Source organism: Myotis yumanensis, unplaced genomic scaffold, assembly GCF_028538775.1.
Source record: "Myotis yumanensis isolate MYYU_CA2020_CCGP unplaced genomic scaffold, mMyoYum1.0.hap1 SCAF_5, whole genome shotgun sequence".
NCBI lineage: Eukaryota > Metazoa > Chordata > Mammalia > Chiroptera > Vespertilionidae > Myotis > Myotis yumanensis.
The window spans coordinates 21,945,413-21,969,484 of NW_027223756.1; the positions used below are offsets into that span (position 1 = coordinate 21,945,413).

Sequence of the window (24,072 nt, forward strand, 5' to 3'; positions counted from 1 at the left end):
CCCAGCCATCGTGCCTCTGCCCACAGCTCCCAGCAAGTGGCCCAGGGACAAAGTGCATGATTGGATTGTGTCAACTAAAGGCTCTACAGCTGCCGGGGAAGAACTCAACTCCAGCTAGCTTAAGCAAAAGAGGCAGTTTGTTTGCTTAAATAACAGGGGAGTTCAGGAATGAATTCAGTTTCCCATCATGCATTCCCTGCCTCCCTCTATCTGTTGGCTCTGTATGCTTCTCCTTCCCCATGTTCCTTAGTCTCCCCCCTCCTCCCCCCCATGGGCAGGCCCAAGCCCATATCTAAAAGGGTAAGGGACCATTTTCTCTGCTAGATTACACTGGAAGGCCTTGGGGAGGGACTGGGATAGGCCAGCTTGAGTCATTTATACCTTCCTGAAGCACTGTGCCTAGGGGATGCTGCTTCGTGATTGGCTGACCCTAGTTAAGGTGCCACCCTGTGCCTGGGAGGAGGGCAGGAGCTCCCCTAGGAACCTGGAGAGGGGTGAAGGTATGTGGGGCAGACACCGCTAGGGCTCCCAGCGCCGCCTCCAGGCCTCTTGGAAATGCTGCTAATGCTGTCTCTTCTTTGCCCTGTGCCTTGGGGTTAGGATGCCCACGATGCCACTGAGTACTTGTGGCTGGCCCTGGCAGCAGCGGCCCTGCTGGGCGACGAGGAGCTGCAGGACACCATCAGGAGCAGGCTGGACAGCATCTGCCAGAGCCCCCTGTGGCTCAGCAGCCCATCTGGGCGCTCCGCAGAGAGGGCGCGGTGGCTGAGTGGCGGGGGCCTGGCCCTCTGAGGAGAGCTGGCCCAGCTCTGACCAGTTGCCATGCCAGAAGTGCCTCCCTGCCTTAGGCTCCTGGACACTAATTGGAGGGTCTAAGTCATCACCTGGCCCAGCCCCTCATTTGACAGTGAGAAGAGGGGCTCCTTCGGGGCTGGCCACACAGCGGTGGGAGATGGAGCCCGGAGAGAAGTCCCGGCTGGGGGTCCAGCGCCTTCCCAGTTGACGGTGGCCCTTCCACACAGCTGGCCTCGGAAATGCACTTTTCTTTGGCCCACGATTCTCCTGGAGAAAATGAGAAGCCGTGCCCGTGGGAAGTCTTGCTCCTTCCCCTGGGAAATCAGGGACTGGCTGGGAGGAGGTAAGCGATTGGACTTGGCTGCCTCACTGACTTTGCTCAGGGAAAGACCCCTCCCCTTGCCCGTGGAGGGGCCTGGGGATCGGCAGGTGGGAATGACCATGCTCTTAGCCCCAAAGACACAGCCTCAGAATGGCCCCGGAAGGCACAGGCGTGAGGTCGAAGGCAGGTTCACTTGTCTCCATCCTGCCCCGAGGCTCCCCCCTCCCTGTCTCCCCCCCCCCTCCCCCCCCCCCCCCGCCCCAAGAACCAGAAGAAGCTTCCCAAGGGCCAGGATGTAAAAATCGAGCCTTAGAAAGCTATGACGTAGGTGACGTGTAAATAGTGTATATTATTAAATATTGCCCATTTGCATTTGCACAGACATTTGTCTCCTGTGTCATAGGGAGAGGGGGGAGGGGAGACCTGAGGCTGGGTGTCATGATTTCAGGGCAGCTCCCTGACAGAGCATCTCTATTAGTATCTGTCATCGCATGACACGCGCAGTGGCCGGGAGCATCATTATCTCAGTTTCTGTAGGGCCGGGATCCAAGAGTGACCTGGCTCAGGGCGGCTCCCAAGGCTACGGTCAAGGTGTCGGCCATGGCTGCAGTCTTCTCAGGCTCGGCGAGGGAAGAATCTGCTTTGAAACCCACTCACGTTGTGCTGGCTGCGGGCAGAGCCTTGCTCGCTGTTGGCCAGGGCGGCCCAAGCTCCCGGCTTCATCAGTGAGCGAGCGGGCAGAGCCTTGCTTGCTGTTGGCCAGGGCGGCCCAAGCTCCCGGCTTCATCAGTGAGCGAGCGAGAGAGGCGAGGAAGAGGAAGAGGAAGAGGAGCTACTATCTGTCCTCAGAGATGGGAGGCACCTTTGAGCTCTCCATGGGGGTGAAGTGGAAGGAGCAACTTACACTCACGTTGTGATTCACAGGCTTCTCACGACCTAACCTCAGAAGCAACATCCACCTATTTTTGCCTTTTCTGTTCTTATAAGTGAGTCACTAGGTCCAGCCCACACAAAAAGGGAGGCTGTGCATCCCGGGAGGCGGGCATCATTGGGGCCATTCAGGAGCTGCCTGCCCCCATGGTGCTGACCCAGTAGGTCTGGGAGACGCCCAGGAACGTGCATTTTAATGAGCAACTCCTGTGACCCTGACACAGGTGGGTCACCCTCACCCTGAACTGTGGGAACACGCAAGAAGACCCCACAGTGGGGCTCCCCACCTGATGCCCAGCAGCTTCGATTTTGCTGCCAGACTATCTGCCCTTCATTTCTAGCCTCCTGGGCCAACCATACGGTTGGGGGTGTGTTGGGATGGGAAGCGGGTGGTGAATTGAATCAACGTGGCAGCCTTTAGTCACCAAGCTTGTCTACACTCCAGACCTCTCATTTTCTTTTAGGAGCGTGCTTGGTTGTCAAAACACTCTCCACAGAATAGTCTTCTCCAGAAGGAAATAAAGTGGCCTAATGCACTACCATGTAAAATAGATGTGGTTTTGTTCCCACTATAAACCATACAATCCCGAGTGGGGAGGGAAGCTGTGGAGGAGACTAACCTCCTATGTGGAGACCTTTCAGCAACATTCTGGGAGCTGACCCGGGCGTGTGCGTCCCAGAGCCTCTGTGCTTCTTACATGTGCAGAAGGCTCGCTTGGCCCTCGAACAGGTGCCACAACCATGCGCCATCTGCCTCAGGTTATAGACCCTCTCCCCTTCCCATTGACCCATCACTCTCCTGGACAGATGCCAGCGTCTGTCACTCTGACGGCGTGGTTCCCGTAACTGCACCAGGCCTCTGGATTGGCTGGTGGGCGCACAGAGGGATGTTACGGTGCTTAATGTTATTTCAGCGTTGTGTTAGGATATTACTTTTCCCCGAGCCACCACATTTTACTATTGGCTCACAGTGGGCTTATGATCAACTGAAACATCACACATGACCGTCAGTTTGACCAGATCTTTATCAATTGCTACATATGAAATTTATATAGACACACATACATATATATTTACGTGACCATATATATATATATATATTTAAATGAAGGCCATTAGATCTACCCATTTTACATTTCATTGGGAATTTTGGTTAAAATGTTTTGATCCTGTGCACTTTGGTTCACCTGTAAATCTGGTAAGTCTGCTTCTAACCAGCTCAGCGATAAACATGTCAGCGCACTTGCAAAGACAAGGGTAGAGGAAAACACTGCACGGTGTCATTGCAGGGACTACATCCTATATGCAAATTGATCTGCTGAGATAGTTTTAAAAGTGTTTAAAAATTCCATTTAAAAAATGTAGGTGACTATCCCCCTTGAAATCTTGAGGAAGCTGTTTTTCATGACCCACAGAGGGTGAAGTGGTGATCGGATCTGGCCTTCATAAGCAGGTTTTATTATACATGTATAGTAACCAAAGGTGATTCACTTAAGCTTGTGTGGCCTGCCTGGCTCCTGGTGTCTAACCCACATAAAGAACAAGGGAATTACAGCATTGTGGAAAGCCCTGTAACATACATATTTTCTCAGCTTCCAGGTATATTACTTCCCTATTTAACATTGTTAAATATGGACTTTATCTTTTTCTTATTTATTTTTCTATTATTTCAAGATGGTTTTATATTGTGTGTGTGTGTGTGTGTGTGTGTGTGTTTCATAAGGGGGTGGTTTCAGAATGAGGAGGAAAACAGATCACCGGGGTGGGGAAACCTGGATTCAGGTCTTGAATTTGACATTAAATTGCATTGTGACCTTGTGTAAGTTGCTTGACCTCTGTCCCCCTCAGATCTCTGATCTCTAATATAAAAAAGTATAATCACTTGTGGGTTCCTTTTCAGCCAAGTGATTTCCAAGTCGTATGAGCAGGAAGAGAGATTTGTATCCGGGAGATGAAATCATTTGCTTCTATGGCCCAATTTTGTTCTCTTCTTTTTACAGGCGACTAAACTAAGAAACAGAAAAGTGATTTTCTCCCAGTCACACGGGTGGTTAGCACCCTGCCTCTCATGCCCCGAGGACTTACTGCACTAACGGAGGGTTCTCTCCTGCACAGTGACCTTCACGCTTCCATGCACGTGTGCGTGTGAGTATGCATGCGTTTACCGCCATGCACGCCACCTGGACAGCCATTTGCCAACCTTTTTCTAAATTGATTTGCTTCCTTTACTGATATAAATTAATCCTATAAAAGAAAATCTTGCATTGCTTTCCATATTAGAATTTATAAATAAAAACGAATGCAGTGAAAACAAAACAATCCACTAAACTCAAACTAGAAGCTGTTGTCAAGGCAAGTGCCCAGCTAGGCTCAGGCGGGCATTATGTGAAAATAAGAAGATTGGCAAGTGGCAGGGAGCGTGGAAGACAGACTACTCTTGTCCTCCTGGAGCAGCCAGAGAAACGGGGAAAGTGCTTTCCCCGTGCCAAGGGCTGCCCTCCCCGCCAGGAGAGTCCGTGCTGCTCATTGCCAAGCTGGGCATGCGCGTCCCACCTCAGGGAGAGGGAAGGGGCACGTTAGGTAAACGAATGTGATTCAGGAGGAGGAGCACTGTGTTGGGAGCCAGTCACAGAGTGTGTTGTGTGGGACTCAGGGAGGGAATTTAACTCAGGCACGAGAGTGAGGGCACCAGGGAGGACTTCCTGGAAAAAGTGACATCTAAGCCGAGTCCTGAGACAGAGATCTATCATTCTAACTGCAGGCCAGGGGGTGGAGAGGGCCTGGCATTTTCTGAGAAGAGCCGCAAGTTCAGCAAAGCTGGAGCCGAGTCAAGGAGGTAGGAAGCGGACGTGAGAGGAGAGGCTGGAGGGGGCGCTGGAGGCAGACCCTGAGGGGTTTAGCCTTCACCCTGAGGGTGAGGGTGAGCCACAGAAAGGTTATAAGCAGGAGAGAGTGTGGTCAGATTTGCGCTTTGGAAAGATGAGCATGAGAATGGGCTACAGAGCAGCAGGAGGGGAGGTGGGAGACCCCTGAGGATCTGGCTATGGCAACCCCAGTCAGTTATTTCAGACCTCAGCAGGTTGGAGGATGGAGGCTACTGGCATCCTGGCTCTGAGAACATGCAGTTGGTTTGCATTCCTCTAAGGGGTGTAGTCTCCCCAGAGAAGCAGAGACAGGTGGCTGCGTAGGGCTGGGAAGGCTCTGCCCAGCTGGGATGTGGGATGGGGCAGAGGTGGGACCAAGGATAACATGTGGCTGAGAATCAGTCATGGGGCTGCTCAGCTCAGTTTCCCAGGAGAGACTGTTGGGGGCGGGTAGGAGGGAAGGACGCTGTGCTATAAAATTATTTTCAAGGTCAGAACACCAGCTCCTACTTCTAGTGCTGCCTTGACTCATCGCTGAGGGCATTGAGGTAGCTCAAGGGGTGAGTCGCCTCCAAGTGAGCCTCCAGATGGGATAGGAGAGGATGGCTGAGGTCATGTGGGCAATGACAGTTAGGCCTTTGCTAACCTATGGTGTCCCATCTCTGTGAGAAATTAAGACTAGCCCCAGTAGGGGGCAGTAATGCCCCTCCTAAACCATATTTAAGTACAGTATTTAATAGCTCTGCATCAGCCTACAGCAGCAGCTTTCAAACCTTTTTTTTCTCTTTGCTTACTGTGACACAGCAAAAAATGCTTTTACATTGGATCCTCCTATGCATATCACCACGTAGTCCCTGCAACACGAAATAGACTTTGATCTATTCTATTCTCTTCTCTTCTCTCCTGTCTTTCTCTGACTTGTCTTCTATCCTGTAATTTTTTTACATTCTACTCTAATTTAAAAATGTCCAGCTAATGGCCTTCTAAACTGATTGCTAGATTCCTTAGCCGCAGTTTGAAAAGCCCTGACCCGGAGGGCGGCCTCTCAGAAAGCACAGGAAGGCTGCGGCCTTTGTTCCTTCTCATCGTTGGACAGACGACTTTGCTGAGACCAGAGAGCAGGTACAGATCAACATTAAAAAGAGGATTCATGCTGTTGAATGAATATTATGCACCAGGCCCTGTTGCAAAATCTTTCCGAGGATTCTCTCATGTAATCCATTTTGAGGAATACCATTTTTTTTTTTTTTTTTTTTTTTATCTCCACTGATGTTTAGAGAATGGAAGTGGCTTAAGTCCACAGCAGGTAAGTGGTCGAGGCGAGATTTGAACTAACATTTTTCTGATGCCGGAACTAGAGCTCTAACCCATTACATTATAAGTGTCCGGAGACAGATGCTATCACCAGAGTGATCACAATAGAAGCAAGATTAAAACTTGTTTCCTCAGCCTAGAATATTGGGCTGAAATCAATACTGTGGTTCCAGTGGTCAAAAAAAAAAAAAATGAATTCCTCCAGAAGGGACTTGGAGAGACCTGATTTTTCTAGGTCTTAAGAAAAACGTGGAGCTTATCAGGTGTCTTAGTCTAGAAAAGATGATGAACCATTTTTCCCAGATGGAAAATGAAAGGAGAAAGTTTATATAATGGCATAGTGGTGATGGGTCAAAAACAAATTATAAATTAGATTCTGAAGATTCCAGGTGAGGAGTAGGGTGAGTGAAGGGAATTTGCAAGAGACCCAGAGCGAATAACAGAAGGCAATGGACACCTGAACAGTGAGGCAGCAGGTGGAGCCCCTTGGGTCTGTCTCGTCATGGTCATGTGACTTGAATGACAGTGACAGGAAGGAGGTCACAGGCATGAGAGAATCACCTACTGTTGATACCATGGGAAAGCTTGCAGGGCACCATCGGTCTCCAAATGGTCTGTAAAACAAACAGCCCGTAGGAGCCCATGTTCATGTCAGGGTGCCTTAAAACTTCTCATAAATAGTGTTAGAAACAGTCTGTTACTTATAGGACTCGGGAATGCTTATCTCTTCTCTTACTCTTCCATTTTATTTTTATTAGAGATTCCAACTTTTTACCACTACTAATATAAAGGATTTTTGCGATAGGCGCTCTCTTCCATTTCCGATTTGCACCTTTTATATCTCGAGTATGATATTTAAACATGATGTACATGACTTTCAACCACGTCACCTTTCTTGCATGGGCCAAACATTGTGCGAGACGGTGATATTTTTGTTCTTGAGCTTGCTTGTAAGTTGAGAACGTTTGATGTTTGTTCATCTGGGGAGAGATTGGACACCTGCTCCGTAGGGATGCTCAGAGGCCGCCCTGGCTCCTCTGCGCGGTACCAGACAGCAGTGACAGCAGCCGCATCGCTTTCCCCCGGGGGAGCGGCGCTGGCCAGGCTGAAATAACAGCTGCCTGGTAATCCTGGTGACCAAACAGCTACTTATTCATGAAACAAAACAAAACAGACTTTTGTCTGTCCCAGAACATGTAGCTTTGGGACTCTAGTGGGTGGAGGAAGAACAACCAAGCAGAGGGATGAGTTGGAGGATTTGTATCTTCTGTTGTTTGAAAGTCCTAGGGGGTTAGTGAGACAGATATTCTGACCCTCTTCCAAGACCAGTGACTTTCTTTTCTTTTCTTTTCTTTTCTTTTCTTTTCTTTTCTTTTCTTTTCTTTTCTTTTCTTTTCTTTTCTCTTCTCTTCTCTTCTCTTCTCTTCTCTTCTCTTCTCTTCTTTTCTTTTCTTTTCTTTTCTTTTCTTTTCTTTTCTTTTCTTTTCTTTTCTTTTCTTTTCTTTTCCTTTCCCTTCCCTTCCCTTCCCTTCCCTTCCCTTCCCTTCCCTTCCCTTCCTTTTCAGTTATATAAAAATCTTTCTCCTTATGTTCTTAGATCAGGGTCTTCTGTTTGCACGTGCTTAGAGATCCCTATACGTTTCTTCTAGGGCACTTATCATAGTTCATAGTTGTACTATCTGTGTGGATTTTTAAAAGATGACCCCTGCACCCCACCTAGATCGGAGGCCTCATGAGAGCAGGGACCTTGTCTGGGTCACTCACCTCTGCATTTCCAGAGTTGAGCCCAGTGTCTGACACATAGTAGAATCTCAACAAAGATTTGGTTAATACAAAAATGAATGCAACTTTGGAGTCAGCTTGCAACCCCTTTTATCACTCATGAGAGGGAGAAAGTATTAAAACCAATACTCTACCTGCTTTTTGCTCATGAGTGACTAGAAAACTGGGTGATACTCCCACCCATAGCAGCTGCTCAGTAAAAGCCTATTTATTAAGAATAATAAGCTTCATTTTCACTTGTTCAGATTGAGTTGCTATACATGCGCTGGCCTCTTCCTAATTCCCACAGAGGGAGCAGTTATGAGCAGTCAGGACATGGTATTTCCCTGAGCACTGCCCGCCACTAGGCGCTGTGCTAATAATCCACCTGCAGCAATGGTGAGACACTCCAAACGACCCTGCACAGAGGTGTTACTCTCCCCACCTCCCAGATGAAGGAGTCAAGGCTCTAAGTAGTTAACACACTTGCAAAGACTCAGTTCTTGCCCTGCCGGTGTGGCTCAGTGGTTGAGCATCGACCTATGAACCAGGAGGTCATGGTTTGATTCCTGGTCAGGGCTCCATCCCTAGTGTGGGGTGTGCAGGAGGCAGCCAATCAATGAATCTGTCTCATCATTGATGTTTCTCTCTCTCTCTTTCTCACTTCCTCTCTGAAATCAATAAAAATATTTTTAAAAACACACATACAATAAGAAACAGTTCTCTCTGACCTGGAAATCAGTGCTTGATTTAGGGTATAAATTATACGGGGATAAAATAATGAAATAAATAAGTATGCCCCCTGCAGGACAACAGCATGACAGGAAACAGAGAGGTACCCACCTGAGGGCGGGATTCCGCAGGCTGCATGGCCTCCGGGAGGCAATGGGTCATCCGTTCCAGTTCTAACACGAGCTGTGGTTCCAGCGCTCTGGGATGACCCAGCCAAGCCTTCACAGCATCCCCAAGTTCTCTCTCCAAACCATGTGGCCAATCCCTATGGGAAATAAAAAAGGACCTTTCTTCCTGTTGTTTGACTTCAAACTGGGGTCAAAGGCCTTAGGCTGGTGTGAAAATAAATAAAGGCCCTGAGCACACAAAGGCCATTCTGAAGCCGGCCCTCACTGTAAACATGGGCCTTCCTTTCCTCGGCCTGGAGCTTCCAGGCCCTTCCCCGGGCCCACTGTGACCTCACTTGGCCTAAGGTCCTGGTGGCTGCAGCAGGGCCTGGTGGTCTTGTGGGAAGAGATGAGGGGCTTCTGAGGGGAGTCGGAGGGAAGTGGCTAAGTCTTTAGATTCTCTGAAAAAGAAAAACATGTGCATGTATATGCCCCCTGTTGGACAACTTGCGTTTATGCATACTCAAGTTTATAAATTTTCCTTTTATAAAGGGTGTGCAGCATACAATTCACAAATAACAATAAAATAGAAATGCTTTTATTGTAAATTTCATATAGGCAATTGGTTCTAAGACAATGGACTCATTGATTTATATGGAACTCTTGTGTGTAGAGTGGCAAGCATAGTTTTGACATGAATATTGGCTGGTATTTTCATTAGCAAGTACCTGAAAGTGAAACAACAAAGAAGTTAGGAAATCACTCATTTGTCAATTATGAGTGATTTTTTTTTTCTGTATCTAAAAGAACATTTCCTGTTTGATGTGCTCATCACAATGTAACAGCTACAGACTTGACACAGTTTTAAGTAGAATCAGCATTATTAGCATCACTTTCTTAAGTCTGTACAATTAACAAAGCCATAAATTAAGCCTTGATTTATATTTTTTTCTGTTTTACTCAATCCCTCTACCCTCCCATCCAGCTACCCAACCCCTCCTCCCTGCCACTGATAGTTGTCAGTCTGCTCTCTATCTATGAGTCTCTCCCTATTTTGCATTTTAGTTCATTTTGTTCATTAGACTCCACAGATGAGTGAAATCATATGATACTTGTCTTTCTCTGACTGTACTTGAAATCAGGATAATTTTGAAAAACATATTTACAAGAGCTATAAACCCATAGTCACTGACATGTGTTTGGATCCAAGTTTATAAAACTATTTTATCATATACTAGAGGCCCGGTGCACAAAATTTGTGCACTGAGGGGGTGTCCCTCAGCCCAGCCTGCACCCTCTCTAATCTGGGACCCCTTGGACATCCCTCTCACAATCTGGGACTGCTGGCTCCTAACCACTCCCCTGCCGGCATGATTGACACCTAACTGGTCCCCTGCCAGCCTGATCACCCCCAACTGCCCTCCCCTGCAGGCCTGGTTGCCCCCAACTGCCATCCCCTGCCAGCCACCTTGTGGCAATGTGGGGGTGCCATCTTGTGACAACAGGGGGGCAGCCATCTTCTGATGATGTGAGGGTGGCCATCTTGTGATGACGTGGGCGGCCATCTTGTGACGTGAGGGTGTGAGGGTCAATTTGCATATTACCTCTTTATTATATAGGATTTAAAGAACTCAACTTCATTGTTTTACTTCCAGTGCAAAGCTTTGCAAATCCAATAGGAAAAAATATCCTAACTTCAGAATTTAATTTTCAGGCATTTAAAATAAAACCAGCTATTTGAAAACCTTTGTTAAGAAAGGGCAAGTCTTGTATAAGTGAGTGTAAATGGCTTGTGAGAGCAGCTTAGGTCATAGAAACCTGTAAAGGAATCTGGGGCAGTGTTGTAGTTTTTTATCTTTAATTTAATTTATTTTTTTCAGAGAGGAAGGGAGAGGGAGAAAGAAATAGAGAATCATTGGCTGGCTGCCACCTGCACACCCCACACTGGGGATCGAGCCTACAGCCCAGGCATGTACCCTGATCGGGAATCAAACCGTGACCTCCTGGCTCATATGTCAACACTCAACCACTGAGCCACGCTGGCTGGGCTATAGTTTTTATTTTATTTTTATTTTTTAAATATATTTTTATTGATTTCATCAACATCCATGATGAGAGAGAATCATGGACCGGCTGCCTCCTGCAAGTCCCCAACTGGGGATCGAGCCCACAACCTGGGCATGTGCCCGTGACCAGAATCGAACCTGGGACCTTTCAGTTCCCAGGCTGACGTTCTATCCACTGAGCCAAACCGGCTAGGGCTGGGCTATAGTTTTTAACTGTGCATAATAAGTGACTCCAAAACTTTGGAACAACACCGTATTCTCTCTTTTGGTCTGGTGGGTTGACTGGGCTCATCTGGGCAGTTCTCTCTTGGAGGTCTGTCATGTGGGTACAGTCAGATGGCAGCTGGGGCTGGAGCAATCCAGAGACTCGTCTGGGCCAGGCATCACAATAGTGCCCTCGTGGGCATGGTGGCTGATGCTGGCTGCTCGAGGGGAGCTCAGCTGGGGCCGTGGTCAACTGGAGTGCCAAGATGTGGCTTCTTCTCTATGTAGCTTGGGCCTCTTACAGCATGGTGGCAGGGGCCCAGGAGTGAGCATTCCAAGAACCAGCATTCCAGGAGATTAAAGGGAAGCTGCAAGCCCTCTTATGACCTTGCCTTAGAAGTCACGCAGTGTCACTCGCTGCATTCTGTTGGTTACACAGGTGTAGCCTGCAGGTGTGAGAGAGGGCCACTCAGTGGTGTGGATACTGGGATATGTGTTTCATTTGGGGGTCATCTTTGAAGACCAGATACCAAGTGCGCTTTGGGAGAGCAGATACTCCCATCGAGGGTAGGATCTTTGAAAGTTATTTTCATTTCCATGGAAAAAGGAGAAAGATACTTTGTTACCTGTTTTTCATAAAATCCAGTTGGTTTTCTTGAACCTCCCACCATGTAACTCCTAGAGTGCCAAGGTTTATTACCTGGTGGGGCTGGAAGAAATTGGCCTCATCTCTAAGATGCAGAAAGGATACTAGGCCAGTCAGCTCTGTCCCCTAGTGGGCATGCACGACCTGGCCCCGGGCAGAGGCAGGTGCAGCAGTAGGCTCAGGCCTCGCTTGTGGGCATTGGGGAGTGGCAGAGGTGGAGACGGGCTCACCTTTGGGTGCACCCAGTGTAAAAACTGACTCTAGACCACAGAGTGGGGATTTTAGATGAGAAAACCCATGATCTAAAGAACTCCTCAGTTTGGGGATGAGGTCTGGAGGGAGGACGTGATTTGGCGAGCTTCACACACAGTGTGGGAGTGACCAGACCTGCATTCATCTAAGTCTTTATCTCACAATTCTCCCCAAATCACTCCACCTCCATCCCTGTCAGGTTCCCCTTGGTTTCTGCAGTGGTTCCTGGCATCCAGTTACTTCAGTGCTCCTAGAGCAGCGGTTCTCAACCTGTGGGTCGCGACCCCTTTGGCGGTCGAACGACCCTTTCACAGGGGTTGCCTAAGACCGTGGTCGGCAAACTGCAGCTCGCAAGCCACATGCGGCTCTTTTGCCCCTTGAGTGTGGCTCTTCCACAAAATACCACGTACAGTGCGATTGAAACTTCGTGGCCCATGTGCCGAAGTCGGTATTTTGTGGAAGAGCCACACTCAAGGGGCAAAAGAGCCGCATGTGGCTTGCGAGCTGCAGTTTGCCGGCCACTGGCCTAAGACCATCCTGCATATCAGATATTTACATTACGATTCATAACAGTAGCAACATTACAGTTATGAAGTAACAACGAAAATAATTTTATGGTTGGGTCACAACATGAGGAACTATATTTAAAGGGCCAGAAGGTTGAGAACCACTGTCCTAGAGGGAGGCTCTGAGGAAAGTGCCATAAATTAGCCTGAGACCATGGATGTCACAGGTCTGTACTGGGACAGGGCTAAGAGCTCGAGGCCCAGTCTGATCGCTCCCTGAATAAGCCATAGGAGGGTTTCAACTTAGACAAATAACCCCACATTATTTATGCACTTACAAATCATGATTAGATTCCTTCTATGAGCCTATCACTGTCCCAGGCTCTAGGAATACACCAATGAACAAAACTCCCCAAGTCCCTGACCTCCAGGAATTCAGAATCCAGGAGAATATTCCTGGACATTCCCAATGGTGGCAGGTGGAACCAATCTTTGTTGAGAACAAAGATGGTTGGCAATTATGAATTGTTTCCTCCATGAAGATGAGTTAAAATAATTAAGATTTCATTTAAATTAAATTCAGAAGCATTTGCTTCACATGTTTTTTTTTAAAAAGTGAGACTAATAACATCATTATGGAATGGATCTAAAACCAAGAATTTCAAATTAGAGAATTAAGCATAATGAATTCCCATGAAAGAGATTAGTTACTGAGTTAATCCTTCATTTTCCAAAAATCATTTCATAAACAATAGCTCCTTGGCATGGAACTGGACTCTTTGAAAACTCTGCCTCTCCTCAGAATTCTTGATATGACCTCATCTGAGTGCATTGTTAAATAATCTCAACCCTTTGGGTGTAACTGATTTAGCAAGTTAACACTTGGTACTGTTTAGACAACGGGTGCCTTAGAGGAGCAAGACGGAGAAGGACCAGGCGATTACGGCATGGGAATGGGATTCAGGCCCCTCTTGTCTGGTTGCCTGAGCCATTCTTGCCCTCCGATTTGGCCCATGAAACCTCCACGTCACACAAACAAATGGCTTAAAAATTTGTCAAAAAGATACCTGTCATTAAGTCACACCTGTTGTAAGCATAAATCATTTGACTAAAGCCCATTTTCCAAACCATCATTCGGTAATCGTTAATTAAGGACTTCTATGTGCCAGGCACTATGTGGTAATATGGCTAATAGAGGCCCATACCCTGGCAGATTTAGCTTTCAGCGGGGCAGACACCCCCCCCCCCCCCCACACACACACACTGCATGAAGGTGGGAGTTAGGAAAGTACGATGAATATGTAATGGGAAGTGTTTGGGGGCTACTTTGAGTTGTCTGATTATTCCATTATGGTGGGGACTGGCCTAAAGTTTGGTTGTGTCTGATCACTGTTCAAACCAGCCGTTAGAAGGAGGCTGTGCAGGCTAATGAGCACACTGGGCACAGGGTCAGCAGTTCTGAATTCTCGAACTGGCTGTGCAACTACTAACTTTGTGTGGCCTTGGCCTTTCAGGGCCTCTGTTCCTATCATTAACAGCTAGGACTTGGTGGAAGGTCATGGAATTTCTTTTAGTTCTAACATTTAATAATTGCACGGCCCATGCTGTTAGGTTTTAAGAACACCCGGGCTTGATAAGGTTGCCTGTTTAATCTCAGTAGTCATGTCTGTGTTCTTATTAATACCTAATGTTTCATTGCTTTATGATTCCAGAGCTCTTTCTGATACATTGTTCTCTTCATCCTCACAAAACCTTGTAGAGATGAAGAACTGAGGGTTACAGCAGCTAAGCAACATACCCAGTTTCACATGGGTTGATTGATGTGGGTTGGATCAAAACACTGCTACTCAAATAAAAAAGAATTCCTTCCTTTTTTCTTTTTAATCCTCACCCAAGGATATTTTTCCATTGATTTAGAGAGAATGGAAGAGAGCGGGAAAGACAGAGAGAAATATCAATGTGAGAGAAACACATTGATTGGTTGCCTCCTGCATGAGCCCCGACCAGGGAAAGCCTGCAACTGAGGTACGTACCCTTGACCAGAATTGAACCTGGGACCCTTCAGTCTCCAGGCTAATGCTCTATCCACTGAGCAAAACCGGCTAGGGCAAGAGTTCCTTCCTTTTTAAGGCTGAATACTATTCCATTGTGTGTTTATACATATATAGCCTCACATCGTTGTCCATTCATTAGTCGACAGACACTTAGGTTGCTTTTAGATCTTGGCTATTGTGAATAATGCCGCAAAGAATATTCTACCATTTGCAGCAACATGGAGGACATTATGCTAAATGAAATAAGCCAGACACAGAAAGACAAATACTGCATGATGTCACTTATATATGAAACCTAAGAAACATCGAACTTTTAAAAGCAGAGAGAACAGTGGTTGCCAGGGGCAGAGGAGGGGAATGAGGAAATATTGATCAAAGGGTTTCGGATATGAAGGATGAATAAGTTTTGGAGACCCAGTGTACAGCATGGTGACTATGATTAACAATACTGTATTGCATACTTGAAATTTGCTAAGAGAATAAATCTTAATTTTTTTTACTGTATGTAAATCATACCTTCATAACCTGACTGCCTCAAAAAAGTATTAATTTATATTTGCGTCTTTTGATTTTAAAAATTTTTGAGTGAATAATTTTCTGTCAGAAAAAAACCCTTCTTTTTTCCCCCTCTATCTCACCTGAGGATATGTTGTTGTTTTTTAATTGATAGAGAGAGAGATAAACAAAACATCGATGAGAGAGAGAGAAATGTTGATCGGTTGCCTCCAGTACACGCCCCAATGTGGGATCGAACCTGCAACCTAGGTATGTGCCCTGACCAGGAATTGAACCCGAAACCTTTTGGTGTATGGGAGGATGGTCCAACCAACTGAGTCACCTGGTCAGGACAAAACACATTCCTTCTTCTTATGCACTGTCTACTTTCTGAAGATGCAAATGAGGTCAAAATGAATCGAGAAGAATTGTCATTAACCAGATCAGCTTGTCCAAGTCTGGGAAGCATGAAAAATAGTTTAGAAAGAATCAACTAGTAATCTTTCATGGCTTAGTCCTTAGGACTCGCTTCCTCTTCTCTGTTTTGTAAACTTAAAATGTTGCCTCTGTAATCCCTCAGGCTTTCAGCATCAGTACTCCTTTTGACCATATAAGGATTGCAAACTGAGGTCAGAGAGGTGAGTGGAACGTGGAGCGTGCAAGATCCCACAGGAAGTAGACACTTCCCTAGGAGTGTAAGTCATTTGAGGGCAGGTACCAGGAATATGGTTACTGACGGCACCAACCTGGGTTCTCTGAGGGCAGGGAGACCCACTAAACCTCTAAGTAAATGTGGATATTTACCTTTTGGGATCACAGGCTGACGAATTCCTTCCCATACCCCAACCTGAAAGACCGAGCAAGCCTTTGGAAAAATACGAAGCACTGCCCTGTCCAGATGAGGCAGAGGACTGAGTCAGGGGTTACTTCTTAGTCAAAGGGATGCACCAATTACGCATCTTCTCTGTTTCCCCGCATACCTTCCTTGTGCCTCATGAGCCCAGATAAAGCCCAGGATTCTTCCCATTCGAGTGCTTTAGGCAGTCACTACCTGCCCACTGGCGTTGGCATGTGTCTGCAGGTCCTTGGGACTGCGAAAATGAGAAGGCGAAATCTAAACTGGCTTAATAATAACAATAAAAAAAAAGAATGTGTTAACCTCTTCCCCTCTTCCCTCCCTCCCTCCCACCTCTCTGTGATCTATCAGTCTGTTCCATGCCTCCAAGCCTCTGGACCTATTTTGTTTGTCAGATTATTATGTTCATTAGATTCCACGTATAAGTGAGATCATAGAGATTAACCAAAGACCTCATACACATATATGCATAAGCAGTGGGCACAGACACTAGTGTGGTGAAGGCCTGGGGTGGGGCAGGGGCTGGGAGGAAGTGGGTAAAGTGGGGAAGGGGGAGTTGGGAGACATCTGCCAACAGTCAAATAACATAAAGACCATAAACAGTCTGAATAATAAAGTGGGGGGAAAAGATTTACCTGTGTTTCAAATTTAACAACAACAACAACAAAGAATGTGTCGGCTCATGTGACTTAGAAACCCAGCCGGTTCCAAGAGCAGGCTGCCTGTCCCTCGCAGGTGTCGCCACCTCCCGCCTCTGCTTCCCTCCTTCCTGAGCTTTGCGCAGTTTCAGCGCAGTGACTGCCCGTTCCAGCTCTCACAGTCCTCCTCTCCGGGTCTGATTGTGACAGCAGAGGGAGCAGCTCATTTCCCAATGCTCTGCACAAAAGCGCTGGGCCTGCTGACCGCGGGGTAGACTCCACTGCGACCCAGGGCCGCAGCAGGTGGACTGCAGACAGCAGGGAACTCCCAGCGAGGAAAGTAGTGCTGTTACTGGAAGGGGAGTGTTCACGTCAGTGAGATGAAACCAGTGTTGGTTACCTCATCTAACATCGGATTACTCAGAGCAGTTTAGCTCCCAGGCATGTGTCAGAGGGGAGGGGGAAGGGAGCTACATTTGGTTCTTGTGACATCCAGCTGGATAAACTGAGTCCAGGGGTTCAGCACTTGCATCTGAGAGCCTGTTCCCATCCCGGTGAGTGTGTTTCCTGGTGCCCCTTGCTCTCTGCCTCTTGCGGGCCAGACTCCACTCAGGACCTGGCCTGTCCCTCCACCACCGTATCCCAGGTCATGGTCATCTTCAGGGCCCAGGTGACCTTTAGCTGAGACAAGGTGGGAGCTTCTCAAAAAGGTAAGTGGCAATTTTAAAAAAAGGAAACTAATGAAAAAATTAAAGCAAAATACAGAACTCACAATGCTCTAAGAGGACATACGGTGTAGAGCATGTAGTTTCATTCAAATTAAGTGCAGCCTGGAATCCAAAGAATATTTTGTGTATGTATAACCAAACTCTATGACATGCCCACTCCCCACTAAAAAACTTGTAGCATTCAATACACTCTGTTGTGCATTTTGTGTCTTTCACTGGAGGCCTTACCTTGGAAAACTTTCCATATGAGTATCTAATGAGCATCTTCACTCTCTTTACAGCAATTTTGATGGTTTCCAATACTTTGCTTATTATAAACAACACTGCAACACCGACCTTTATACATATGTCATTTCATGTGCTTGTGATGATATGTGTAAGATAAATTCCACAAAAATGCAGCAGCAGAATCCTAAGGGAATCCTATTGTGGGTTCAGTAGATGCCGCTGACTCAGGGAGAGTCTCTCCATACCTGAGAGGCCTCTTTCCTAAGGTCCTCACCACTCAGCTTGCAACCAAGTGTTATGTTTTTTGCGTCTTTGATAGTGATGGGATGGCATCTCAGTGTTTTCCAGTTCAAACTATAGAAATATAAACATCAATAACTGTCAGAGGGGCGGGGGAAGGGAGCTACATTTGGTTCTTGTGACATCCAGCTGGGTAAACTGAGTCCAGGGGTTCAGCACTTGCATCTGAGAGGCTGTTCCCATCCCGGTGAGTGTGTCTCCTGGTGCCCCTTGCTCTCTGCCTCTTGCGGGCCAGACTCCACTCAGGACCTGGCCTGTCCCTCCACCACCGTATCCCAGGTCATGGTCATCTTCAGGGCCCAGGTGACCTTTAGCTGAGACAAGGTGGGAGCTTCTCAAAAAGCCTCTTGCGGGCCAGACTCCACTTCCTTCTTCATGTCTCCTGAATCCCATTTCCAGGCTACTTTCCATCATCACTCTGATGATAGTGACCTCATCAGATATATTCGCACCTTGTCTTCACTCATAATACACCACTGAGATTAAAAACACATAGCTCTGCCTCATTTCTTCATACAGCAGGTATTTCCTGAGTATTTATCAGGTTTTAGGCCCTGGAGAGAAAGCCCTAAACAAGACGGACACATTCCCTGTCTCATGGGGCTTATATTCTGATGGGGAAGAAATTTAGAAATGGATGAACTACCATTGAAAAGAATGTAAGTGCCCTGAAGTGTAACACAGGGTGACATGGTAGAGGGGCCTCCAGTGGGAACAGAATGGCCTCCCCCCCCCCCCCCCCGCTAAGAATGTTATGAGCAGACAGTACTCATTCACTATTAATAGTAGCAATTTGTTATTTATTAGTTTTGGCCTGAGTTGGCCAGTTGCTTTGGTATTATGTAGCAGAACTTTAATATCACCATTAAAACTACCCCAGAGGTGCTTGAACTTGAGGCAGAAAAAGCCACTCCAGTTCCTCTATGGGCCGGTGCTCAAAATCCAAATGTCTGTCCAATTCCCAAGGACACAAGGCAGGACTCAGTTAAGGGAAAATCATCTCCTCCTTTCACCAAACTCAATAAACAGCTCAGTGTCTGCTGTAAGTCTAGAAAATCTTGTTTGGACTTGGGATCTAGCCCGGTTAGGTGGTACCCAGAGGACCAGATGCTCAGAGGACTGGGCCAAGGGGGCTGTGTTTCCGGTTCCTGACCCCTGTGTCGGTGACTTTGGACTAGCCTTGGTGGGAGACCTAAAGGCTCTGGCCAGGTAGCTTGATTCACAGCATTGAGTCAACTTGCTGCTGTTCTGACTCTGACCTTGGCCTTGAGCCATGGTTTCCCCTTCAGAAGCCAACAGATCCCCACCTTGGACTTCAGTTCGGACATGTATTGTCTCTTTGTATTTAGGTCCCAGTGTCTCCCAGATGGGGACCTCACTTAGCTCCCACCCATCTCTCCATGAGGCCCTGGTCCTGTTACCTGCTCTGGTCATTGTCAGCCATCAGGTATGCTGTTCTATGTCCCGGGGGCCCGGGCAGTGCCTGTCTCCACCTCATCTCGCTGGACGTTTTTCCAGTTTGCTCTTTTTCTGGGTAGCACCCACCACTGCACTTCCTTATCTGTTCTTCCACCACCATCAGCTGCTCCCAACCGAGGGGCTTCCACCTTCTTCCGCTCGGGCCCAGGCCGTGGACAGAGAAAGGCTGGATGAGGGAAGTGGCTTCCAACTAACATTTTCTGGACTCTGTGATTCAGTCTCCCCACTTCTATTTTCTGTGCAGCCCGGAAGATGAAGTGGCTTGCTAAGGTCACACCGTGGGGCTGGCAGAATGCAGTCTTTAGAATGTGTTGCCCCCAAATAGAATGTGACTTCTACCCTTGAGAAGGTAAAGGCCTTCACTGCCAAGTGTCACTCCTGTGTCCTCGGTGTATAGCGCAAGGCCCAGCACATTGTAGGAACCTGATCAATAGTGGTGAACAGATGAACAAGTCTTGCTGAGGACCTGTTTTGGAGCCAGTCTCTCTGCCCTTAGCTCTGGGAACAGGGCCAAGATAAGGCTGACCGATGTGGTTCCTTCTCTTACAGAGCTTAGAGATAAACAAAGACTTAGACCTGAAGCAAATTATCACGGGAGGTTGATGAAATAATTACAACTATCTGGCCCTTTACAGACAAGAGGATGGGAGCTAGGCAAGCCTCAGAGCTGCCCACTGGAGCGAGGTGGGCCAACCCTAAGCCCACCTGTTCCCTCCTGATGTCTTGTTTCAGAGAGTTGGGCTCTGTCATCTCAGCTAAGGGTGAGGCCAAGCCCTGCTTGAGGGAAGGCAGTGACCTCAGTTTCTAAGAGGCAGGAGCCCTGCCAGACTGTGTCACACCTACAGTGGGGCTGTCTCTTCCTGGAGTCCTGGGCCAGGTAGGGATGGGCCAGATAGAAAGGCTCCACCCATCAGCTATATACTGTATTCCCTAAGCATTCCCCTACTCCCACCTCCCGCCCCCCACCCCCCCCCCCCCCCCCGACCTCTGCACTGTCAGGCTCTGCCCAGGATGTTCTTTCTGCCTGGGGTGGCCATTTCTGCCTTTCATTCCCTGTCAAAATCCTTTCCACCCTTCAAGGTGAAGTTTAAATACCACCTCCTTCAGGGAGTCTGCCCTGATTACCACCCCTATGTCCTCATCCAGGAGGAAGTGATGGCTCTATCTTCTGGCCTCACATAGTGCTCAGTCTCTCCCTCCCTTATTGCAAAGACAGAAGCAAGTGATGGGTTCCTTGGGGTGTGTTAGAGCATTCATCCATTCATTCCCCAACTGTTTATTGAGCACCTACTATGGGCCAGGGGTTGTAGGCAAGGTCTCTGCTTTCATAAAATTTGCTTTCTGATAGGAGAATCAGAAAAAAAAAGCAAGTAAACAAATGAAATATTTTCAGGTTGATAAAGGCTAATGAAAAGCACGATAAAGGGTTTTGGGTGGGGTGTGCGTACAACAGGTTAGACGGGTCCATCAGGTACAGCTGCTGAGGAGGCGAAATGTGAGCTGAGTTATGAATGACGAGAAGCAGCCAGCTATGGGAAGAGCTTGAAGAAGGGCATTCCAGGTCGCGGGGAGGACAGGTGCCAAGACCCCGAGGCAAGGAAAAGCTTAGTGTGTTAGAGAAGCAAGAAAAAGCCTAGTGTTGTGGGCATGGGTGTGTGTGTAGGGGGTGTGGGAAGAAGGAGGGATGAGAGAGGAGGCAGGACCGAGGTCAGATCCGGCTTTGTGGGCCATGATGAGCCTCTTGGGGTTTCCTAGACCTAGAAAGTCCCTGGGCAGTGTCAGGCAGGGGAGAGGTGAGGACTGACTGAGGTTCATTCATTCATTCATTCATTCACTCAGTGATGACTCATGCCTCCCTGTGACAGAGCGTTCGGTGCTGAGAACACGGGGAGGACTGGAGATGCTGTCTGCCCTCTGGATGTGTTTGTGGAGTGGAGGTGCCTCCCCTGAATTCATTCCACCTACAAGGTCTGCCTTTCGTCCTTGCTGATTCACTTATCTGATGGCAGGTTCCTCGCGAGAGAGTGAGCTGTGAGCCTGGCTGCGCTACCGGGAGCGTGTTAGAAATGCAGACCCCGGGCCCAGTCAGACCCGCCGGGTCAGAATCTGAACCCCAGCTGATGTGTAGTCCCATGAAAGCTGGAGGAGGACTGGCCCAGAAGTAATCAAGTTGGTAACAGACTCTTACTAACCAAGCGGAGAAGGCAGTAATGAGTCAGACGCCAGCTCAACAATGCACAGCGGGGGCTAGTAACCGCTTACATCACTTCTTCTTCAAACTGAAGTGCACGCACGTGTCCGGGGAGTCTTGTTACAATGCGGCTTCTGGCTCGGGGAGTTCGGAGAGTGGCCTTGAGCTCTGCGTTTCTAACAAGCTTTACGGTGACGTGTTCGCCGCTGGCCACGGAGGACAGAGCCTCGCCCGACACTCACACGGTGGCCCACTCGATTTCCATGATCACACCTGCTGTGAGGTGTTCGTTTACGTTATGTGGATCAGGAAACAATTTATAGCGCTGAAAACTGAGCTGTGGAACCTCGGCTTGTTTTTCTCACCTGCAAAATGAGGTTGACGATATTACTGTCTGCGTTAGAGAATTTCTTGGAAGAGTAAATAAAACAAAATGTGTGTCATGTACTCAGCATAATGTTTGGCACACAGCAAGGGCTCGATATTTGGCAGCTTTTAAAATGTTTCTGGAACTTAAGTCCAGCTTTTCTGATTCCAAATCAGGTTGGTAGAAACCAGTGAGGTTGGCCCAGCTGGAAGATGGGGTGAGCAATGGAATATTTAGCAAGAACTGAATGTGAATGGAGTCGGCAGGTGGATTCCTAAGGACGTGTGACAAACTCACATCCTCCCTCTGAGGATATTGTATATTTGGAGCTGGTGACCCCTGAGAAGCTGCCCCCTCTTCAGCCTGTGCTTTCTCCTCCTCTGGACCACATGCTCACAGCCTGTTTTAAGAGCCATGACCTCCAACCTATCACAGTTCAATTGCAGCGATCTTAGCACCTGTCCTATGCCAGGCGTGGCTTCCCTATCACCATTGAAATCAAGAGGCCATCTCTGAGAGCAGGTCACCTTGTCACTGTCCTAGAGAAAAAAAATAACAAAACTCTTGAGGTTGACATCCACAGAATATGACCACAGGTCCCTGCCTACTTTCTCAGCCTCCATTTGGATCCCTCTGCCCCATCCACCCACCACCTGCTCACTCCCATCATTCCCCTAATGCTTCATGTCTTTGTTTGGGAAATGCTCACCTGCATACCTGGTCGCCTGGCAACCTCCTAAAGTCACGTCCTTGGCACATATGATCTGTGCCAAGACTGTTGTAGACACTGAGAACACAACGATGAAGGCAAGGTTCACCGTCCCCACCCTCGTGGAGATGACATCTTATTTGGGGGAAACAGACATTATGCAACACACAAATAAATAAGCAAGGTACTGCCAGACGGTGGCCATGCATACAGGAGGAAAGGGGTGACATGACAGAGACCGTTGGGGTGTCTGTGGGGCGGCCGCAGGAAATGATGAGATGGTTGGGGAAGAGCTCCTTGGGGAGGGTGTGTAGCTGTGCTGACTGATGCTGAGGAGCTGGCCAGGTGGGGAGATGGGGAAAGTTCATTCCAGACAGGAAGGATGAGAGGACAACCAGGAACAGAATGAAGGACAGGAGGCCAAGGCAAGGGAGGAGGGCTGGAGAGCTGTGAGCTGAGCTGGAGAGGCTGACCCCCTGCCACCCCACAGTGCTTTCCGTGTTGGGGTATAATCTGGGCACCAGGGACCGGGCTTTTTCGTGCCTGTAGTCTCAGAACAGAACCTGTCTTGTAGTCAGGACTCCCTAAGTCAGCAGTTCTCAACCTGTGGGTTGAGACCCCTTTGGCGGTCAAACGACCCTTTCACAGGGGTCGCCTAAGACCATCCTTCATATCAGATATTTACATTACAATTCATAACAGTAGCAACATTTCAGTTATGAAGTAGCAATGAAAATAATTTTATGGTTGGGTCACAACATGAGGAACTGTATTTAAAGGGCCAGAAGGTTGAGAACCACTGCCCTAAGTGTTGATCGAATGGGCCAATGTGAGACAGAGCTGGAGAGTGTGGGGATGGAGTCTGGGTGATGCAGCTCGTCCGAGGCGGTCTTAGCAGAGTCAGTGCCCTCAATACACGTTTCCCCGCTAATTCTGGTGGTACCTGGGCCGATGACCCAACCCAAAAACAGCTCCAGGAGCAGCCCTGCCTCCGGCTGAGAGAAACAGATCACCTCTCGGTGTTCTGAAAAGGAACGTGAGCGGTTGATCAAGACGCAATCAATTTCAAAATAGAAACTGGAACTGAGTACAAATGGCCCGAGAGGAAGAACAGAGACACGGCCTCCCCAAGAAACCGAACAGGAGGGCAGACAATGAGCACTGGCGGAGAGGGGATCTGACAGCCGCAGTCGCTGGAGGGAAGTCAGGCCCAACCGGAGCAGCGCCAGCAGCAGGGTCTGAGTCGCCCTGAATGAACTAGCCACACTCGGCCTTCCCTGCCCACCCAGGGAAAACCATTCCCTCAAATCCTGTTCTATTTCAGGAAACGGCCGCTGCGGCATAGGAAGTCCTGCACTTTCCACATTAGAACCAAGAGTCAGGTCTGGGCCGTGGGTGCTCACACGGCGGGTGCCTCGGCCTATTGTGCTGCTCACATAATAAGCTGGGTACAGTGTACCCTGGGGGTTAAGCAGACTTCCTTTCCAGGCAGGGAAAGGCTGAACTCCAGCCTTGTCACCATAAAACA

At 48.1% G+C, this 24,072-nt stretch overlaps 1 protein-coding gene and 1 long non-coding RNA gene across 4 annotated transcripts in view; both read left to right on the forward strand.

Moving 5' to 3' along the window:
* SH3TC2 (SH3 domain and tetratricopeptide repeats 2) overlaps positions 1–2,152 on the forward strand; it is a 51,752-nt gene extending 49,600 nt beyond the window's left edge. For both annotated transcript variants that reach the window (XM_070417116.1, XM_070417113.1), the window contains exon 17: positions 601–2,152. In XM_070417116.1, the coding sequence (XP_070273217.1) occupies positions 601–792 (192 nt within the window). In that variant the 3' untranslated portion in view covers positions 793–2,152. The remainder of the gene's footprint in view (positions 1–600) is intronic.
* Positions 2,153–4,728: 2,576 nt separating this feature from the next.
* LOC139011617 (uncharacterized) overlaps positions 4,729–24,072 on the forward strand; it is a 55,735-nt gene continuing 36,391 nt past the window's right edge. For both annotated transcript variants that reach the window (XR_011471608.1, XR_011471609.1), the window contains exons 1-2: positions 4,729–4,883; positions 5,911–6,033. This is a non-coding gene — a long non-coding RNA (uncharacterized lncRNA). The remainder of the gene's footprint in view (positions 4,884–5,910; positions 6,034–24,072) is intronic.